Source organism: Pecten maximus, chromosome 14 (genome assembly GCF_902652985.1).
Source record: "Pecten maximus chromosome 14, xPecMax1.1, whole genome shotgun sequence".
NCBI classification, from domain to species: domain Eukaryota; kingdom Metazoa; phylum Mollusca; class Bivalvia; order Pectinida; family Pectinidae; genus Pecten; species Pecten maximus.
In genome coordinates this window covers 5,704,276-5,726,578 of record NC_047028.1, presented here as the reverse complement: position 1 = coordinate 5,726,578, position 22,303 = coordinate 5,704,276, and the positions used below count along the sequence as shown (strand labels likewise).

The window sequence follows — 22,303 nt, the reverse complement described above, 5'->3', positions numbered from 1 at the left end:
AGGAGGTCAAGGCCTACGTGTTACATACAGGAGGTCGAGGTCTACGTGTTACATAAAGGAGGTCAAGGCCTACGTGTTACATGAAGGAGGTCGAGGTCTACGTGTTACATAAAGGAGGTCAAGGCCTACGTTTTACATAAAGGAGGTCACGGCCTGCGAACTATACTTCTACTTCTACCGATTGTTGACCTCCTTCAACATTATGAAGATGCTGTCAATGATCTGCGCTATGCTTAAAGGGAAAAATAAGAAGTAGCACTAAATTATCAGGTTAAAACTATGTACATTGAGGACGAAATTAATATTTGTAGGAAGAGAGCTGGGATTTAAAGGCAGTAATAGTGTTTGCAGAGATGAGATCAGGAGGGAGTTTGTTCCATTCGGATATGGTGTTTGGAAAGAAAGATTCTTAAAGACAGGTGGTGCGGCAGTGCGGGACTTGATAGGAAAAGGAGTGTGATAGTCGAGTTTGACGGTTTTGAGTGGTGAGGTGATTGTCTTTGTTGATGGCAACAAGGCTGTGTGTGATTTTATACAGCATAGTGAGTCTGGCATCCCTACGCCTGTCTGAAAGACTACGCCAGCCTAGTCTTTGGAGCATATCGCCAACACTGGATGTGTTGTGATACCTGTGTGTCACAAAGCGGGCGGCTCGTCGTTGGACCATTTCTAGTTTGTCAATGTCGTTTTTTAGATGTGGGTCCCAAATTGTACAAGCATATTCTACTGAAGGCCGATCGCGAACTAATGATTTATATGCTTGCTGTTTCACAGAAATGGAATTGATGTTTAAATTTCGTTTTAGAAAACCTAGTGTTTTGTTGGCTTTATTGCAGATGTTTTGTATGTGGGGGCCCCATTTAAGATTTTGTTGGATGGTAACTCCCAAGTACTTAGCTTTATCCACATGTTCTAGACAATGGCCATGGAGATAGTACTCATGTTGCACTGGGTTTCTACGTTGGGTAACGGAGAGGACATTACATTTTTTAGGATGGAATGCCATTTTCCACTTAGATTCCCAGGCTGCCAGTTTGTCTAGGTCAGACTGCAATGTTTGTGCATCCCTGTCTGAGGAGACAGTGATATAAACAATAGTGTCGTCAGCGAAAAGTCTGATAGAGGAGGATAAACCTTGGGGCATGTCGTTTATATAAAATAGAAACAGACTTGGTCCAAGGACCGACCCCTGGGGTACCCCTGACTCTACTGGTACAAGTGAAGAATGTTCGCCTTCGAGGACTACTGACTGGCGTCTGTTTTCTAGAAAATTTCCAATCCAGCGGTGTGTATTACCCACAATACCATACTGTTTCAATTTGTGAGATAGGAGCTTGTGGCTGACTTTGTCGAATACTTTCGAGAAATCAAGGATGAGGGCGTCGGTACATTTATTTTTGTCAATATTTTTTGTAATGTCTTCCACAAACTCTAGGAGTTGGGTTTCACAAGATCGAAATTGCCGAAAACCATGTTGGAAAGGGTATAAGATATTATGTTGGTCTGCGTGAGACATTATGCTGCTGACAATAATGTGCTCAAGGAGTTTGCTGCAAATACATGTTAGAGAAATAGGTCTATAATTTTCTGCATCATACTTTGAACCTTTTTTATATATAGGAGAAACATGTGCTGTACGCCAGTCAAGAGGGACTACGCCAGTATTTAGAGACTGTTGGAAAATGTGTGCCAGTATTGGAGCTATTTCTGTTGCAAGTTCTTTCAAAAATTTTGGTTTGGTTTATATAAAATAGAAACAGACTTGGACTTAAGGCAGTCAATGCTTGTGTGCTACATATAGACGGTCAAGGTACATTGTACGTGATATCTTATAGTCGTTACTGTATGGGGCCTCTGTGTTACCGAGGTCTGTATGTTACTGTATGGAGCCTCTGTGTTACCTTATAGGTCTGTATGTTACTGTATGGAGCCTCTGTGTTACCTTATAGATGTGTGTGTTACTGTATGGGGCCTCTGTGTTACCTTATAGGTCTGTATGTTACTGTATGGAGCCTCTGTGTTACCTTATAGATGTGTGTGTTACTGTATGGGGCCTCTGTGTTACCTTATAGGTCTGTGTGTTACTGTATGGGGCCTCTGTGTTCCCGAGGTCTGTATGTTACTGTATGGAGCCTCTGTGTTACCTTATAGATGTGTGTGTTACTGTATGGGGCCTCTGTATTACCGAGGTCTGTGTGTTACTGTATGGGGCCTCTGTGTTACCGAGGTCTGTGTGATACTGTATGGGACCTCTGTGTTACCTTATAGATGTGTGTGTTACTGTATGGGGCCTCTGTGTTACCGAGGTCTGTGTTACTGTATGGGGCCTCTGTGTTACCGAGGTTTGTGTGTTACTGTATGGGGCCTCTGTGTTACCGAGGTTTGTGTGTTACTGTATGGGGCCTCTTACGAGGTCTGTGTGTTACTGTATGGGGCCTCTGTGTTACCGAGGTATGTGTGTTACTGTATGGGGCCTCTGTGTTACCTTGTGGAGTCTCTTTGTGATGTCCCCGAGTTGTTCTTTGATGACACTCTGTCGCCTCTTGGTAGAATCATAGACAGGTCCCACAAACAAGCTTGTATCTACCACCTGGGGGATGAGATCCTCCGCTAACGAAAGACGGGGCGTGTTAGCTACACCGGAACCGTCAAACTGGCTGAGCCGTCTCATTTTAGCGTTGTAAGGCTTCTTCTTCGGCTTCGTGGTTTTCGATGGTGGCAACGCATTGGTCTTATTTTTATCGGTCACCAGTGACTTCCACATGGTGTTTCTGTTAGTCTTAAAAAATGATCAAGTAATTTTGTATCCCTAGCAACAGTATCTATAAATGAATATTGACCTTATTCGAGAGTTAAAAATATACTAGACTGATTATCATCCTACACAAACCCCCCAACATCCCGGTTAACTCGCTCGCCGCTTTAAAACGTCATGGTTTCGTCGTCGTAAACGAATTTTCAAGAAATAATAAAGTTGCACGTAGATAAACATGCAACAGCGCTTTGGGAGTGTAGTTATGACGTCATAGTAATTATGACGCAATAACAATTGTTGCGTATGAATTGCACGAGTTATTTCCCTTAAGGTCTAAGGAAACGGAGAATTTCACTGTGCAACAAATGAAATTGAACACCGTTTTAAAATATATTATGATTAGCTATGTGTCGTTAATATTGTTCAATTACAAACATATATATATTCACGGCAAAGAGTTGATTAAGAGAAAATAATCACCACCAGCATCCAAATAGAAATCGATGTTACTACTCAAAGTCGTCCAACCTTAATATGTTTATTTACGAGTCCTGTTTGGCACGTTTGTTGACTTCGTAATTACATATATTGGAAGTAGGTAGTTTACAGATACACTTATCCACACAATGCCATCATCACATATCAATGTCCCCGTACCTGACGTCAGGAGTGTGACCGGTAATGATTGCATTACAATTTACTCTGAGACCGCCCGATCTATATCTATTCACACTCTTTAATTTGTGCCCCTGGGTTTCCATTTAGAGTTTCTCAATACATCATCCGCTCGGCATCTCTTTGGTTTGGTTATTAGTCATTCAAGAACTGTTCTTACATTTGTATTGGCCCAACCAAAGGAACATCCCGCTAAAATGTCTTCAAAGGCACAACGAGAGGTGTATAGAGAGGCGGTGACAAGGGACGAACTCTCATGTAATAGAACAGTGAGGCAGCTTAAAGGGTACGGTGGCTGGTTGAGGACATATTCGAATGGCCGCCGTAAAAGGGAGACATAGAATTAGGGAAAAAAATGGAAGAAAAAAAAGACAATAAAGAACCAATTACAGTAGCTTTAAGGATATCACATAGAATCACATGGTCTTAGGATGGCTGCTTAATAGATTTACAAGGGGTATCTAATGGTCTTAATAACCCCGTATCTTTTGGAAGTCTGACAACTGTCATCGTCGGCATCTCACGAGACTCTGCTGAGTCGTTTGAGTACAGAAGTACTGTGTTGTTTGAGTGCCGTGACACCCTGTTCTGTCGTTTGAGTCCCGTGACACTCTGTTCTGTCGTTTGAGTCCCGTGACACTCTGTTCCGTCGTTTGAGTGCCGCGACATTCTGTTCTGTCGTTTGAGTCCCGTGACACTCTGTTCTGTCGTTTGAGTCCCGTGACACTCTGTTCCGTCGTTTGAGTCCCGCGACACTCTGTTCTGTTGTTCGAGTCCCGTGACACTCTGTTCTGTCGTTTGAGTGTCGTGACACTCTGTTCTGTCGTTTGAGTGCCGTGACACTCTGTTCTGTCGTTTGAGTCCCGTGACACTCTGTTCCGTCGTTTGAGTCCCGTGCCACTCTGTTCTGTCGTTTGAGTCCCGTGACACTCTGTTCTGTCGTTTGAGTCCCGTGACACTCTGTTCTGTCGTTTGAGTCCCGTGACACTCTGTTCTGTCGTTTGAGTCCCGTGACACTCTGTTCTGTCGTTTGAGTGCCGTGACACTCTGTTCTGTCGTTTGAGTGCCGTGACACTCTGTTCCGTCGTTTGAGTCCCGTGACACTCTGTTCTGTCGTTTGAGTGCCGTGACACTCTGTTCTGTCGTTTGAGTCCCGTGACACTCTGTTCTGTCGTTTGAGTGCCGTGACACTCTGTTCTATCGTTGAGTCCTGTGACACTCTGTTCTGTCGTTTGAGTGCCGTGACACTCTGTTCTATCGTTGAGTCCTGTGACACTCTGTTCTGTCGTTTGAGTCTCGTGACACTCTGTTCTGTCGTTTGAGTGCCGTGACACTCTGTTCTGTCGTTTGAGTGCCGTGACACTCTGTTCTGTCGTTTGAGTCCCGTGACACTCTGTTCTGTCGTTTGAGTCCCGTGACACTCTGTTCTATCGTTGAGTCCCGTGACACTCTGTTCTGTTGTTTGAGTCCCTTGACACTCTGTTCTGTCGTTTGAGTCCCGTTACACTCTGTTCTGTCGTTTGAGTCCCGTGACACTCTGTTCTGCCGTTTGAGTCCCGTGACACTCTGTTCTGTCGTTTGAGTCCCGTGACACTCTGTTCTGTCGTTTGAGTCCCGTGACACTCTGTTCTGTCGTTTGAGTGCCGTGACACTCTGTTCTGTCGTTTGAGTCCCGTGACACTCTGTTCTGTCGTTTGAGTCTTGTGACACTCTGTTCTGTCGTTTGAGTCCCGTGACACTCTGTTCTGTCGTTTGAGTCCCGTGACACTCTGTTCTGTCGTTTGAGTCTTGTGACACTCTGTTCTGTCGTTTGAGTCCCGTGACACTCTGTTCTTTCGTTTGAGTCCCGTGACACTCTGTTCTGTCGTTTGAGTCCCGTGACACTCTGTTCTGTCGTTTGAGTCCCGCGAAACACTCTGTTCTGTCGTTTGAGTCCCGTGACACTCTGTTCTGTCGTTTGAGTGCCGTGACACTATGTTCTGTCGTTTGAGTCCCGTGACACTCTATTCTGTCGTTTGAGTCCCGTGACACTCTGTTCTGTCGTTTGAGTCTCGTGACACTCTGTTCTGTCGTTTGAGTCCCGTGACACTGTTCTGTCGTTTGAGTCCCGTGATAATCTGTTCTGTCGTTTGAGTGTCGCAACACTCTGTTCTGTCGTTTGAGTCCCGTGACAGTCTGTTCTGTCGTTTGAGTCCCGTGACACTCTGTTCTGTCGTTTGAGTCCCGTGACACTCTGTTCTGCCGTTTGAGTCCCGTGATACTATGTTCTGTCGTTTGAGTCCCGTGATACTATGTTCTGTCGTTTGAGTCCCGTGACACTCTGTTCTGTCGTTTGAGTCCCGTGACAGTCTGTTCTGTCGTTTGAGTCCCGTGACACTCTGTTCTGTCGTTTGAGTCTCGTGACACTCTGTTCTGTCGTTTGAGTCCCGTGACACTCTGTTCTGTCGTTTGAGTCCCGTGACACTCTGTTCTGTCGTTTGAGTCTCGTGACACTCTGTTCTGTCGTTTGAGTCCCGTGACACTCTGTTCTGTCGTTTGAGTCCCGTGATACTCTGTTCTGTCGTTTGAGTCCCGTGACACTATGTTCTGTCGTTTGAGTATGGCGGCACTCTGTTCTGTCGTTTGAGTCCCGTGACACTCTGTTCTGTCGTTTGAGTCCCGTGACAGTCTGTTCTGTCGTTTGAGTCCCGTGACAGTCTGTTCTGTCGTTTGAGTCCCGTGACACTCTGTTCTGTCGTTTAAGTCCCGTGACACTCTGTTCTGTCGTTTTGACCTTTATTGTGTCATAGGCATGAAGGCTGTGTCATAAACCTTTTTTTTTTATCCCAGACGTGTGCTGTGTAGTAGGTCTGTTATTTTATAGACCTGTGGATGGGTGTCGTAGCCCTGTGTTATATGATATACCTGTGGATGTGTGTCGTAGACCTGTGTTATTTTATAGACCTGTGAATGTGTGTCGTTACCCTGTGTTATTTTATAGACCTGTGGATGGGTGTCGTAACCCTGTGTTATTTTATAGACATGTGGATGGGTGTCGTAACCCTGTGTTATATGATATACCTGTGGATGTGTGTCGTAACCCTGTGTTATTGTGTATACCCGTGGGTTGGTGTCGTAACCCTGTGTTATTTTATAGACCTGTGGATGTGTGTCGTAGTCCTGTGTTATTTTATAGACATGTTGATGTGTGTCGTAACCCTGTGTTATTTTGTTTACTGTTGATGTGTGTCGTAACCCTGTGTTATTTTGTTTACTGTTGATGTGTGTCGTAGGCCTATTGTGTCGTGAAGCTAGCGAAACAAAGCACCCCAATATGTATTAAAATCTAAAGAGGCCGATTTTTCCGAAAAAGGCAATTAACTCAGAGTTAATTAAGGGAGTGAGTAGCCATGGTGGTCGTTTCCGGTGTAGGGTCCTGTATATAGAACCATCAACAATAAACCCCCATTAAGTTCTATGTACTTAGGAACACAGGCATTACCTGTCGGGATACTGTGATATCTGTTTAGTTATACAATCAATGTGACGGTTTGGTAAACTTATTTAAGAAGACCTTTATGTATACAGATTCTGTAGAAACCCCACCTTGTGTATAGGAACATAATCTGGGTAACATTGCCAGAACGCGGACGAACATTTAAAAACCGAGTATAAATTTGACATTTCGAAGCAAAAACATGTTTTTAGTGCATTTCTTGGTGCTCCTCGTGTTCATCAAAGGTAAGGCATATTATTTTTTTAATTAAGTTCCTTTGGAATTTTGACAGTCATTCCAAGTTTCTGCAGACAAGACATTTCTCAAAAATCATGGCGACATTCACAGTTTCAAGTGATGAATTCAACTTAATTAAATTTCAAACTGACGCGCTTACGGTTGAGCGTACAAAACTCGTCAACTGCCGTGGGTACGTGTACATGGGACTCCGGAATCGTTGTACAAAGCTACCTCCAATAAGACATCTTGATAATTAACCGATAATTCACTGTTTTTTTAATCTGATTTAACAAGAAAAAGTTAGAAAGCTATTTTAAGATGTTTTATTTGTTTTCCACAACTGATCAAAGCATTAACGTTAAAGTGGATGTGTCGCTTGCACCCGCTTCATTCAAAGGGTGTCATTCGAAAATTCCAAAGTCACAATATCAAAAGCATCATGTTTTCTGTTTTCGCAATAACGTAAAAAAGAATGGAAAACTATTAATTGTGATTATTACCTGGGTACAAAGGGCCATAACTCCATCAAAAAAAGTTATTTTGACATTTAGGGTTCTAACTCAATATGTTGTCTAATCTGTTAAAGCCACATAGCAAGTAACAAATTGACGTATCAAGCGATCGAAGCGTAAAGTCCGGAAAACACGTACATAATGTGCAAAGTATCATAACACCAGCAAAAAAATTAAAAAAATAAAAAAAAACCGGAATTTACACGGTGTTCACACTCGATCTGTTATCTGAAATAATATAACTTAATACCAAGTAATGAATCGATGTAGCGAAAATTCCGGAAAACTTAAGTGTGACTGACGATGACAACGTTGACGACGACGACGATGCGTGACGACGACACGTGACGACGGACAGAGTGATCCCTATAAGTGGTCCGTAATGCGTCGCAGCCGACACAGTGAGATGAAGTGGTCTAAAAAATGCCTCCAATTACAACGTGGCCAGAGCAACAATGGAAAAGAAACAATTGATATATTGCTGCGTAGTGTAGGGTTCACATTTTTTCTTTTTTTTTTTAGTATTTGTTAAAAAAACTTCTTTTAATTTTAATGGTTGTCGGTGATTTAAGTGGAACACCTGTACTTTTAGATTCATTATCATTGCAGAGATACAGATAGTGCATGGCAAAGTAGTTGGGGCTATTTCTAAGGAATCGATGATTGTACCAGACGCATTCTGGACGTTCTCCGACTCGCACCACGAAGTAAATGGGAGTTCCCAGGAGACTGGCTATATCCGGAACACAAACTTTGATACAAACTACCCTCAATACAGCGGACCGTCAGGTGACAGAGCTGTACAGTTTCTGGGAACGCCATCCAGCTATATACAATTTCCAAACGACCAGGGCGCGCTGAATGGTGCGGAATGGGGGGCTTGGTTCTTCTACATTAACATAGACACCGATGTCGGTGAGGCGACCATTCTGGAGTACGAAGGCACGTGCCCGGGAGGTCAGGGACTCAGTGTCCGGAGTGTCAATGGATATTTGCACGTGCATTTCTACTCCGCTTTCGGTGTATACGAAACCGGAAATAGTCAAGTAAAGCTCACGCCAGGGATTTGGACGTACATCGGGGTCACTTGGCATTACCTCCAGCCTATAGTCTACGTAAGTACACAGGGACCTGATAATTTGTTACGGTCTATGTGAGTACACAGGGACCTGAGAATTTGTTACAGTCTACATGAGTACACAGGGACCTGAGAATTTGTTACAGTCTACGTGAGTACACAGGGACCTGATAATTTGCTACAGTCTACGTGAGTACACAGGGACATGAGAATTTGTTACAGTCTACGTAAGTACACAGGGACCTGAGAATTTGTTACAGTATATGTGAGTACACAGGGACCTGAGAATTTGTTACAGTCTACACGAGTACACAGGGACCTGATAATTTGTTTCAGTCTACATGAGTACACAGGGACATGATAATTTGTTACAGTCTATGTGAGTACACAGGGACATGAGAATTTGTTACAATCTACGTAAGTAAATAGGGACCTGAGAATTTGTTACAGTCTATGTGAGTACACAGGGACCTGAGAATGTGTTACAGTCTATGTGAGTACACAGGGACCTGATAATTTGTTACAATCTATGTGAGTACACAGGGACCTGATAATTTGTTACAATCTACGTAAGTAAACAGGGACCTGAGAATTTGTTACAGTATATGTAAGTACACAGGGACCTGATAATTTATTACAGTCTACGTAAGTTCACAAGGACCTGATAATTTGTTATAGTCTACGTAAGTACACAGGGACCTGAGACTTTGTTACAGTCTACGTGTGGTCACAGGGACCTGATAATTTGTTACAGTCTACTTGAGTACACAGGGACCTGAGAATTTGTTATAGTCTATGTGATTACACAGGGACCTGAGAATTTGTTACAGTCTACATGAGTACACAGGGACCTGAGAGTTTGTTACAGTCTACATAAGTACACAGGGACCTGATAATTTGTTACAGTCTACATGAGTACACAGGGACCTGAGAATTTGTTACAGTCTACGTAAGTACACAGGGACATGAGAATTTGTTACAGTATACGTGTATTTGTACCTTCCCTAGCGCGACACAGAACATTTTCAGACGTTTTGGGGGCCTAGATTAAAATTTGGTAAAAATGACATTATATTCATTTTTGCAGAATGTTAGTCTAGCCCCCCAAAAACGTCTAAAAATGTTTTGTGTCACACTAGGGAAGGTAAAAATACATGTAGACTGTAACAAATTCTCAGGTCCCTGTGACCTCACGTAGACTGTAACAAATTATCAGGTCCCTGTGTACTCACATATACTGTAACAAATTCTCAGGTCCCTGTGACCTCACGTAGACTGTAACAAATGATCAGGTCCCTGTGACCTCACGTAGACTGTAACAAATGATCAGGTCCCTGTGACCTCACGTAGACTGTTACAAATGATCACGTCTCTTTACACGAGTACTTTAATGTTATGATGTCAACACTATGTCCATACCAGTATTGGTATGACGTAAGTTACTCAGTTAATACGGACATAACAGCATTTGTCAAAGTGGGAACGAATATGAAGTCACGTCATCAACAAGCAAGATTGTGACAAAAATCAGTCCTAATAAGACAAGACAAATGTTTCTTTTCCTGAATTAATTTGTTATATTTCAATATTTTGCTGGACTATATAATGGCATTGTCAACATTTCCAAGGGTTCCATGTGCGATTTGCATGCTGTATTCTGATATAACATTATTTGTAGCTATATTCCAACTGCAGTGATTGTAGATTCATAGTGTTAACTTCCTATTTAATCCTATACCATATAATCTAACATAATATCATTCCTGTTCCTAACCAATGTTTTGACCTTGGTATTTGCCTTCCCATACTCCCATCTCTTGCCATGTTTAAGCCATCGTCGGATACGGGGAGATAAATGAAGCGGGAGTGTAGTGTAATGAAAGTGAAAGTATTAATACGTGATATAATACAACATGGATCAGTTCGGTGATATTTCCCCGTATTTTTGTAGGTCAATTACAATGGGGTATCTCTGCATCCTGCTATAGTACACAATCTCCAGTCTGCAGACCGGATCGAGGCTCACGGAAACGTTAAATTTGGGGGGTCCTTTACCAGTGACACGCCTTTCCAGGGTCGGATCGCGTGCCTGTGGTACCAGAAAGGGTACTTCTTCAAGAAAAACAAGACACCTTTGGAATTTTGTGACCCCCAACTACGTTCTAACGCCATGCCTCTGGGTAAGTGGTAGTCGGGGTTAGACATGTTCTATGTACGTCTTTGATTATAATACAATACATTGATAACCTAAATGTAATATTTCATAGCGATGTCATATTTACAGTTTTTCGCATTGAGCTCTTTTTGCTGAACTACATATATTGTACATGTACATACATAGGTCATGATGGTACAAAAAATGATATTTTACTCTAATCTGATACGCACTATAGACGTCTGTTTGGAGTAAGACTATGAATATGCATATTTTGTTGGCGGAAACGAGACTGGTGACCTTTGCTTGATTGAAGTAGAGGTGAACTGTTTTATTGTTTTAAACTGATCTGTCTTAACTCTTAACTCTTCACTAAGGGTTGTTACCATGACAAATGTATACTTGTGATTGTTACCATGACAAATGTTTACTTGTGATTGTTACCATGGTAAATGTATACTTGTGATTGTTACCATGGTAAATGTTTACTTGTGATTGTTACCATGACAAATGTTTACTTGTGATTGTTACCATGACAAATGTTTACTTGTGATTGTTACCATGACAAATGTTTACTTGTGATTGTTACCATGACAAATGTATACTTGTGATTGTTACCATGACAAATGTATACTTGTGATTGTTACCATGACAATTGTATACTTGTGATTGTTACCATGGTAAATGTTTACTTGTGATTGTTACCATGACAAATGTTTACTTGTGATTGTTACCATGACAAATGTTTACTTGTGATTGTTACCATGACAAATGTATACTTGTGATTGTTACCATGACAAATGTATACTTGTGATTGTTACCATGACAATTGTATACTTGTGATTGTTACCATGGTAAATGTTTACTTGTGATTGTTACCATGACAAATGTTTACTTGTGATTGTTACCATGGTAAATGTTTACTTGTGATTGTTACCATGACAAATGTTTACTTGTGATTGTTACCATGACAAATGTATACTTGTGATTGTTACCATGACAATTGTATACTTGTGCTGGTTACCATGACATATATGGGTTATTATTGTTTCCTTAGTAGTTTCTCGATACATTTCGAGACATATAGAAGGATCCTAATTGTTCCACCAAGGGGAACTCTTACTATTACAGAAGTGATACATTTGACAACATGTAGTTTTTAGTTCCTGAAACAACACCATCACCATCAGCGAGTAGTTTGTCAGACACAGTTACTGTAGAATATCTGGTGGGGCTTAGAACATGGTATTGTTAGCAATATATTACCATCACCATCATCGAGGAGTTTGTCAGACACAGTTACTGTAGAATATTACCATCACTATCACCGAGGAGTTTGTCAGACACAGTTACTGTAGTATATTACCATCACTATCACCGAGGAGTTTGTCAGACACAGTTACTGTAGTATATTACCATCACTATCACCGAGGAGTTTGTCAGACACAGTTACTGTAGAATATTACCATCACTATCACCGAGGAGTTTGTCAGACACAGTTACTGTAGAATATTACCATCACTATCACCGAGGAGTTTGTCAGACACAGTTACTGTAGAATATTACCTAGTTGAATGGCTTTGTTGTAGATATAACCGACGTTGCGATAGCCCCAGCTTCTGGTTGTTTCCCGGTCCTTGTAAATGGTAAGCTAGACATCCAACACCGTTATCCTTATCAAAAGAAGTAAACTATTTTTGTCGAGACAGTGTTTATCCACGTAATATTCTATCATTTTAACTGTTTTGAGACCAGGTTTGATTTTGTCAAAGTGTTTTAGTCAATTTAAAAACAATAAATTAATACTGGCATTGATGTCCTGATCGTACAATGTATGACCAAGTCGCCATTTCCAAATACCTAAACACATATATCGATATGGATAATGCATTGCAGTAACATTTTGTGTAAGATTAATTTCTTTACAGTAAATGTAAACGTTTAGTATTATTTTATTCATACAAACTGTTAATTTTGTGATTTTTGATTACAATTTTATATTGACAAACTGTGCTTTAATTTTAATTTTCGTCTCACCTCAGCGCCCCTACTCCGAATCGAAGAAAGATGTGAGGAGTACATTGTCCCGCCGTAAACGTGGAGCCAGTTAACCCGACGATTCTATTAAACAGAATCATTTTATCAACGTCAACTGTTTGTCAGAAGTCCATTCTCTTTTCATCAACGTCACCATTCTGTTCGTCAGAAGTCAAAAGAGAACATATTGTACTGTAATCATTCTTATTTCATCAACAACGTCGCCATTCTGTTCATCAGAAGTCAAACGAGGACGCATTGTACTGTAATCATTCTTATTTCATCAACAACGTCGCCATTCTTTTCATCAGAAGTCAAACGAGGACGCATTGTACTGTAATCATTCTTATTTCATCAACAACGTCGCCATTCTTTTCATCAGAAGTCAAACGAGGACGCATTGTACTGTAATCATTCTTATTTCATCAACAACGTCGCCATTCTTTTCATCAGAAGTCAAACGAGGACGCATTGTACTGTAATCATTCTTATTTCATCAACAACGTCGCCATTCTGTTCATCAGAAGTCAAACGAGGACGCATTGTACTGTAATCATTCTTATTTCATCAACAACGTCGCCATTCTTTTCATCAGAAGTCAAACGAGGACGCATTGTACTGTAATCATTCTTATTTCATCAACAACGTCGCCATTCTTTTCATCAGAAGTCAAACGAGGACGCATTGTACTGTAATCATTCTTATTTCATCAACAACGTCGCCATTCTTTTCATCAGAAGTCAAACGAGGACGCATTGTACTGTAATCATTCTTATTTCATCAACAACGTCGCCATTCTGTTCATCAGAAGTCAAACGAGGACGCATTGTACTGTAATCATTCTTATTTCATCAACAACGTCGCCATTCTTTTCATCAGAAGTCAAACGAGGACGCATTGTACTGTAATCATTCTTATTTCATCAACAACGTCGCCATTCTGTTCATCAGAAGATAAATCCGGACTTTCTGTTCTGTGAATACATTCTTATTTCTGATTAAGAGTCTAATTCAATTTTTTCTCAAATTCAGCTTCCGTCATTAGACGTCTATTCAGTCAGAAATGAAAATACACGGTTTCTAAGATAGTGTAATTAATGCTCATCTTAGAATATAATAACTGTAAATAGGCTCGAATTCGCATTGATGTACTTGTACACATTTGGATCTAAAACAAAAATTCAGTTAAAACATGAAGGGAGACCATAGTCTTCTTTCGACCGCCGTACCCAAGCTTCTTGGTATTGCTGGAGAGCTATAGTTTAAGGACATGATATAGCAAAGGAACTTATGCAGTTCAGAGATGTAAAACATTTGTACTTGACAATATTCTATAGGAGTGTAGCGATATAAACTGCTTCGTGTAGCTGTTTGTCCCTCTAGGACTCGTCAATAAAGGAGTTTAGCGGTATAAAACTGCTTCGTGTAGCTGTGTGTCCCTCTAGGACTCGTCAATAAAGGAGTTTAGCAGTATAAAACTGCTTCATGTAGCTGTTTGTCCCTCTAGGACTCGTCAATAAAGGAGTTTAGCGGTATAAAACTGCTTCATGTAGCTGTTTGTCCCTCTAGGACTCGTCAGGAAAGGAGTTTAGCAGTATAAAACTGCTTCATGTACATGTAGCTGTTTGTCCTTCTAGGACTCGTCAATAAAGGAAGAACAACAACCAAGGGACCCAGAGTTGTCGTTTTTACACATCGAGCGTTGTAAGTGGTTCTTAAGAAGGAAAACTATAGGCATTTCCTGATCTTAAGTGATAAAAGCACGTGACAACATGCAGCACAAGACTAGTCAAATGAAGTCATCACAAATCCAGCATCAGCTACATTCTGTTTTATTAACTGACAGCAAGTCACTTCTGAACTTGTAAGTGACAATTCGTACCAATGTAACAATAGGAATTCCTTAATCCAGAAATAAACTTTATTTCATAATATGGCACATTAATATATAATAATTTGATACTGTATAAAACAAAACAATCTTTGGTTGTTTACATGATATAATGTATACAACGCATCAGTAATCAACAAATGTTTGTTAAAACGTAATCTATAAATAGATCAGCTCATTCAACTCTTTATTGTTTTATTGTCCTGGAAATATTTATTAGCACCAATCCTGTGAACATAAAACCGATATAAATCAAAGTCGTCTATAGTAGCATTAGTACTTATATGACCTATATAATGTACCTCAATGTTGGTTCATGTACTGGAATCACCTCATGACCTATATAATGTACGTCAATGTTGGTTCATCTACTGGAATCACCATATGACCTATATAATGTACCTCAATGTTGGTTCATCTACTGGAATCATCTCATGACCTATATAATGTACGTCAATGTTGGTTCATCTACTGGAATCACCTCATGACCTATATAATGTACGTCAATGTTGGTTCATCTACTGGAATCACCTCATGACCTATATAATGTACGTCAATGTTGGTTCATCTACTGGAATCATCTCATGACCTATATAATGTACGTCAATGTTGGTTCATCTACTGGAATCCCCTCATGACCTATATAATGTACGTCAATGTTGGTTCATCTACTGGAATCACCTCATGACCTATATAATGTACGTCAATGTTGGTTCATCTACTGGAATCACCTCATGACCTATATAATGTACGTCAATGTTGGTTCATCTACTGGAATCACCTCATGACCTATATAATGTACGTCAATGTTGGTTCATCTACTGGAATCCCCTCATGACCTATATAATGTACGTCAATGTTGGTTCATCTACTGGAATCACCTCATGACCTATATAATATACGTCAATGTTGGTTCATCTACTGGAATCGCCTCATGACCTATATAATGTACGTCAATGTTGGTTCATCTACTGGAATCACTTCATGACCTATATAATGTACGTCAATGTTGGTTCATTTACTTGAATCACCTCATATGTAAATACAAGAGGCCCATGGGCCTTAACGGTCACCTGAAATTTGAAATGTTTCACTTAATTGGCAAGTTGTCCAATGCTGATAATGTTAAAACAAAGATAGAATTAATTCCAATAAAAATAATACATTTTTTTGTACAAATGATAGTCAGAAATGTGATTTCCCTATATAAACTATAGAAAAGTTAACCCCCTCCCCAGGGGGAAACGTGAGACCCAAGGGTCATCGAATTCATAATTGAGGTAACGGACCCTTACACCTTTCTATCTGTGAAGAGTATTTGCTTCTGCCATATCTGGGAGATGAGGAGAAGAGTTTTGAAATTTTAGTCAATTTTCCCTTTTTGGCCCCGGCCCTTGGGGTGGGGACCATATAGTTCACAATTCTTGTTAACCTTCACCCATGAAAGCGTCCTGCCATATTTCATCGAATTTGGTTCAGTGGTTTTGCAAAAAAAGTCGAAAATTTGAATGTTTACGACGTACGACAAATGGCGTCGCAATAGGTCAACTGAGACGTCGTCTCGGGGGATCTTAAAATGCAATAGCATGTCGACTAAAAGGGTGAACATACGAGCATGCTTTATCTAACGTAAAATGTGCTCTCCAGATTCAAGGTTTGTAGTTGTATGTCATAAAATGGCAAAATAAGTAAAAACATGTACTATCCTTTATAAGTTTACAGGTTCCGTTTGTGAATTATAACACCATAGTCTTTGATTCTCAATATATACAATCATATATACAATATATATCATGTCCATTACTGTAACGAAGTGTATCAGTATCTGTTGTCATTCACTTCGTTACAGAAATGGACGTCATATATGTTGTCATCCAATCTAATGTAATTCATTACAGTAATGGACATAACAAATGTTGTCATCCAATCTAATGTAATTCGTTACAGTAATGAACATAACAAATGTTGTCATCCAATCTAATGTAATTCGTTACAGTTATGGACATAAATGTTGTCATCCAATCTAATTTACAAAATGTACTTCGTTACAGTAATAGACATCATATATGTATGTTGTCGTCACTGTGAAACTTTTTGCTACAGCATAGACGTTATTATACAACATTTTTCATCAACAGTGAACATTTATAAAGTTGATACGTGATCACCAGATTAATTCCCACCCTCTTTGCTATGAACTATGACGGAGTCATCAATCACTGACATGTAGCAGATAACAGATAAAGACGCCATGTGTATCATGTGCGGTGTATTCTGTTTACGATCAAGTGTTGATGGAGTGGATTAGAATAATATGTTAATGTCATATTATACAGAATATTTATCGAACTGGCGATAGTTCCACGTTATAACAGCATGCGGATGGTTTCACTCGAGTATTACAAACTGATATGAGAACAACATGTCAATATCTTGGTGATCGTAAACTCAGGTCTGGAAGTTCCTCCTCTGTGTTTACATACAATTCCTTCAAAGCTGCATTTGTCTTTGCATCGACGAATGCCGACCTTTCAAACACCTCGTCATAAAAATAACCGTCATCGTTTTCTCGGTTCGGTTCTTCGTCATCGATTGAGAACAGGTTGACCTCTCGTCTGTTTCCGGGAATATCAATAGATGTACCCTCGTCGTCGAGGGCGCGTTGGCTACTTGCGGAAGATAATCGGCGCCTGCGCTGTCGATTCCAGAAATCACATATTCGGGACATTCTGCAAACAGACAAAATAATGAAGGTAATAAAACATGGCTCTTCTTTATCATGTAAGCACGGAAATGCATATTTCGTTAAAAACTTCCACATTAGAATTAGAATCTAGTATAAGTTCATAAGTTGTATGTCCGTTTCCGTTCTGTGACATATGCATTGTTTATTGACCACGAGAACAACAGGAGAATATCGACATGTGAATCAAACGTATACAACCATGTACGAAGTGTATATGTGTTGTGTGTGCATACATGGTGTGGCACATTGGAAATACGACCCCACATAATACGAAACCCGTATAGTACGAAAACATTTGAGGGGTCCCCAGAAATTCGTCATAACCGGGTTGGACTGTATACATAATCACGTTTTGAAAAGTAGGAAATTGAAAAGTAGGAAAACATCTTCTCTTAATATTTATTTTCAAAAATTCCAAAGAATCTGTTAATGTTATATCGAAATGGAGTTCATTTGAAAATCGTACGCTTTGCAACAAGACACAATTACATTACGTTAAAAAGATGGCAAATATAAATGATATAAAATTTAAAAGTGATTTTCTCCTAAGCTTAGCATGAATCAATATCTTCCAAAATTCCGTTATTTTGTTAACTGATGGTCGGTGGTAAAAGTATGAATTGAAATTTTCATTTCAACAAATTTTATTGACAAAAATGATGGAATATAGTCAATTGGATTGAATAACAGGCTATGCCTATGTAAATTCTCTCCATAATGTAGATGACAGGATAAATGGACAATGTAATTATATGAAATTTAAAGATATCAATTATATATGTTAATTATTTTATATTTACCGGTATATTTGAAATGAAAAATTACAAGGAAAGAAAAAAAGAAAGAACATAGATATATACCTTATTATATGAATAAAGGGAGGCAACTCAGTGTTTAATTAAAAGGAATAACATAAATATTCATCCACACTTCACACACATCCAGGACACATGAAGATAATGATATTCATATTTCATATATACATAAATATACAAGGAAGTTTATTATGTACTATAAGCCATTAAGTAAACACTGACCCAAAAGTCCATGTGCTTTTATGCACAGGGTAGTGTTACCAATAGCTGGTACCAATATATAAATATGATAGTTTGCATATATGTATTTACACTGTGGGAACAAGACAAGACAGACTGGTAAACAAAACAAACACAGAAAACAAAGACAGACAAAAGACATCTAGACAAAACCAAACATGCTCAGCCAGAGACATTCAATGTCTTAGTCATATAAGAAACAGGGAGAACAGGTGCAAAATGCAAAAGGTACCCTAATTATTACATGAAGAATAGGACTTTAAAAGCTATAAGTCAAGACTTTATTTATGTAGTTAGATCATGTAAAGATTAAAACGCCTGGATTTACCAATAAATAAATATACATCTTTAAGTATCTGCTTGTTTATAACTCCATCACAATCAGGACAACCTCTGAGAAAGATATTTACATCAGTATGATTATGATTTCCATAAGTATTGACAGAATTTAAAAGTGTACGTCTAAGATCGATATATTTTGGACACTCAAGAAAATAATGATGAACTGATTCATATTCAAAGGAACAAGTACAATAAGGGTCGTTAGTTAAGTGGTCGTTAAACAGATCAAAATTTAAATTACTGCAAAAATTTCTAAGTTGGCATAAGATAATATTTGTTCTTCTATCACCACCAGACTTAAAAATTAAAGCTGATTCACTATCAGTAACAGTATTGTTGTTTAGTTTGTGTTTGAAGGTTGTAATAGAGGGGGAGTTAAATAGATCATTTTCAGTGTTTGCAGTGCGACACATTAGAGGAAAGAAACTGTAAAAATAGTTGTTAGTCCTGCAGATTGGTGGATTAAAGAGCCTTGTTTGTCTGAGATTGTGAGGATTGTTATTTTGATTGTTAATAAAAGGAATTAGGACATTCTGTAAGTAGTCAGGTGACAGCCCATTCATTATTTTGTACATCATTATGTGTTTATGTTTATTTCTTCTTGATGATAGAGTTTCCCAACCAAGTTCATTATAAAGTGTATTGTGTGAAGTCCCTGATCTTAGCCCTGTTATGATTCTGGCTGCTTCTAACTGGACGGATTCTAGGAGTTCCTCAGATTGTTGAGTGCAGTTATCCCATACTATGTCTGCATATTCCAAAATTGGCCTAATAAATGCTATATAAATTTTGATTAGTGTTTTAAGGCTTACTTTAGTTTTAATGTATCGGAAAATGTTTAATCTACTATAAGCTTTTTCATAAATATCTAAAATGTGTTGTTTCCAGGATGCGTCATCTTTAAAAGTCAATCCACTTAGGATTGACTTTTAAAGATGACGCATCCTGGATGGTCTGGTGTGTCAATGATTGGGCTGTCTTTGAATGTTATTGGGGGGAATTTTTGTTATGTTTTCTAGAGAAAATTACATATTTGGTTTTATTGGGGTTAAATTTTATGTCCCACGTGGCTGCCCATTCCCCAATGTTAGAGAGATCATTAGTTAGACTTTGTGCTGCTTGTACTGGATTTTCATCTATTATAACATATAATGATGTGTCATCTGCAAATAATTTGATATTAGTAGTAATGTTGTCAGTTACATCATTTATATAAAGAAGGAAAAGGAATGGCCCAAGAACTGATCCCTGAGGTACTCCTGCATTTATTACCTTAAACTGTGAATGATAGCCTTCAGTGACTACTCTTTGTAATCTATCAGAAAGATAATTTTCAAACCATAAAAGCAGATTCCCATTAATCCATATGTTTTCACTTTATGCAGGAGACCTTTATGCCAGACTCTATCGAAAGCTTTACTTACGTCGCAAAAGATAAATCTAAGCTCTTTTCCCCGGTCCATATTACTAACAATTTCATTATAGATAAAAAGTAGTTGATTGACAGTAGAATCACCAGGTATGAATCCAGATTGATGCTTAGTTATAATAGAGTTTTCAGTTAAGTAGTTATAGAGATATTTAAATACATTTTTTTCCATTATTTTACTGAAACAAGAGGTTATTGAGATTGGTCTATAGTTAGAAATATCATTTGTTGAACCATTCCCTTTATATATAGCATTTATGTTTGATTGTTTCCAGCTAACTGGTAATATTCCTGTGTTAAGTGATTTATTAAATAAAAGACAGAGGGGTAGTGCAAGGGAGTTACTCAATTTTTTAACAACTTTAGGGATTATACCATCAGGACGAGAGGGTTTATTTACATTAAGAGTGTTGAGTTGGTCAGACACATCTTGTTCTGTAATATGAATGTTAGTTAGTGAGTAGGGAGTGTAGGGTTGTGCTGTTTGGGGTAATTCAAGATCAGGTGTGGAGGTAGAGATATTAGCAAAGTGATTGTTAAGGATTTCTACCTTGTCAAGAGGATGGTGGATAAGTTGGTCTCGGTGTTCAAGAGGAGGAATAGAAGATGGTTCTATCTAATAGTGAGGTTAGTGATAGATTTTGCAATTTTCCACCATTTATCAGGGGGGACCAGATTTTCATTTAGACTATTTTCAAGTTTCAAAATATAGTTTGCCTTTGATTCCCGAATCAAGTCAATAGCTTCATTCCTAAGTGTCCTAAATCTTTCCTAGTAGTGGGGATTATTAGTTGCTTTTGCCTTTCTATGAATTCTATTACGTTGTCTCATTTTTAGTCGTATAGTGCTATTCATCCATGGTTTATAATTTGGATGTAAAGTAAAAGTTTTGGTGGGAATGAAACTATTGACTTGTTCGGTGATTGAATTAATTATGAGAGAGTTGAATGAATCAGAGACTAAAGTTAAGGACAAGTCTAACCAATCAATATTACAGAGAACATTATTCATACTATCAAAATCAGCTTCATTATATTTTAAAATAGTTTTCTTATAGCTTGCTTGTTTGTGCACAGAAAAGGAAATTTGAGCATTAACTGATGAATGGTCACTACGGAAGGGTGGTGATACATATGTGCTTTTAATTAAGTTATTGTTATTAGTGAATATAATATCAATAGAAGTGGCACTATCAGGTGTTATTCTAGTAGGTTCTTTAATAAGACTAGTTAAATTATGCTTTATTATGAGTCTTGATAAATGTTCATTAAGTGGTATAGTTAACATATCAATATTAATATCACCTGTTAGTACCACATCTAATGATGTATCAGTGGCTCTGGTTAATGTATCGTCTAGTTTAGTCCAATATTCAATGTTGCTCTCTGGTCTATAAATACATCCGAGAAGAAATTTATGATTATTTAACAATACCTCTAACCAAATCAATTCAACGTCATCTCTTTCCAATTCAAATCTTCTTTTTGTTACAACTGTATCTTTATGATAAATTATAACCCCACCCCCCGGGCCAGTAGTTCTGTCTTTTCTTAGAGGAATAGGATTAAAATGTTGTAATCGAATGTCATGATCAGGTATTTGGGGATGTAAGTGAGTTTCGGTGATGCATATAATATCGTTATTTTCCAATTCAGCTTCTATAAGTGAGATTTTGTTTCTAAGAGAACGGACATTAACGTGAACCAAGTTTAGATTTGATATGGGACCAGGGTTACTCTCAATGTCATGACAACATGATAAGACTAAGAAATGTGAAACAAGAAAATATGATATATTAGTAAAGAAACATCGTAGTTGTAGGTAAGAATAGTACAAGCTATGGCAAAATTCCCTGAAGAGAAATCGTTTGAGGAAATATAAATGATCAACCGTTACCACGTGCACCCAGGCATC

General features: G+C 38.7%; 3 protein-coding genes and 1 long non-coding RNA gene across 6 annotated transcripts in view; 2 read left to right on the top strand and 2 right to left on the bottom strand.

The window, feature by feature from the left end:
* Positions 1–3,011, bottom strand: part of LOC117342667 (rootletin-like) — a 36,615-nt gene extending 33,604 nt beyond the window's left edge. The window contains exon 1 of the mRNA XM_033904867.1: positions 2,486–3,011. Within this exon, the coding sequence (XP_033760758.1) occupies positions 2,486–2,764 (279 nt within the window). The 5' untranslated portion in view covers positions 2,765–3,011. The remainder of the gene's footprint in view (positions 1–2,485) is intronic.
* A 3,245-nt stretch (positions 3,012–6,256) lies between these two features.
* The window catches only part of LOC117342069, a 24,142-nt gene continuing 8,095 nt past the window's right edge, over positions 6,257–22,303 (top strand). Inside the window, exons 1-3 of the long non-coding RNA XR_004535744.1 lie at positions 6,257–6,268; positions 13,959–13,963; positions 14,264–14,265. This is a non-coding gene — a long non-coding RNA (uncharacterized LOC117342069). The remainder of the gene's footprint in view (positions 6,269–13,958; positions 13,964–14,263; positions 14,266–22,303) is intronic.
* LOC117342067 lies at positions 7,036–14,594 on the top strand. 2 transcript variants are annotated; one of them, XM_033904041.1, is made up of 5 exons: positions 7,036–7,150; positions 8,267–8,772; positions 10,687–10,915; positions 12,480–12,536; positions 12,933–14,594. In XM_033904041.1, the coding sequence occupies exons 1-5, from the start codon at positions 7,108–7,110 to the stop codon at positions 12,983–12,985; spliced, it is 888 nt and encodes a 295-aa protein (XP_033759932.1). In that variant the 5' UTR covers positions 7,036–7,107; the 3' UTR covers positions 12,986–14,594. The 2 variants fall into 2 exon arrangements, with proteins under 2 accessions (XP_033759932.1, XP_033759934.1); XM_033904043.1 differs by lacking the exon at positions 7,036–7,150 and adding an exon at positions 8,043–8,147.
* The window catches only part of LOC117342068, a 24,622-nt gene continuing 17,044 nt past the window's right edge, over positions 14,726–22,303 (bottom strand). The window contains exons 4-5 of one of the 2 annotated variants that reach the window (XR_004535743.1): positions 15,170–17,546; positions 14,726–15,119 (exon numbers count right to left, since the gene is read on the bottom strand). Coding sequence is in view for 1 of the 2 variants with exons in the window: in XM_033904044.1 (XP_033759935.1) it covers positions 17,243–17,546 (304 nt within the window). In the remaining variant the exon portion in view is untranslated. Of the gene's footprint in view, positions 17,547–22,303 lie in introns of both variants that reach the window. The other variant, XM_033904044.1, reaches the window with a different exon arrangement.

Excerpts from the sequence above, each read along its gene's own strand:
- LOC117342067 (XM_033904041.1), top strand. The coding sequence starts at position 7,108 with ATGTTTTTAGTGCATTTCTTGGTGCTCCTCGTGTTCATCAAAG. Across the intron at positions 7,151-8,266 it reads GCTCCTCGTGTTCATCAAAG|AGATACAGATAGTGCATGGC; the intron begins GTAAGGCATATT and ends TTATCATTGCAG. Across the intron at positions 12,537-12,932 it reads TTTCCCGGTCCTTGTAAATG|CGCCCCTACTCCGAATCGAA; the intron begins GTAAGCTAGACA and ends GTCTCACCTCAG.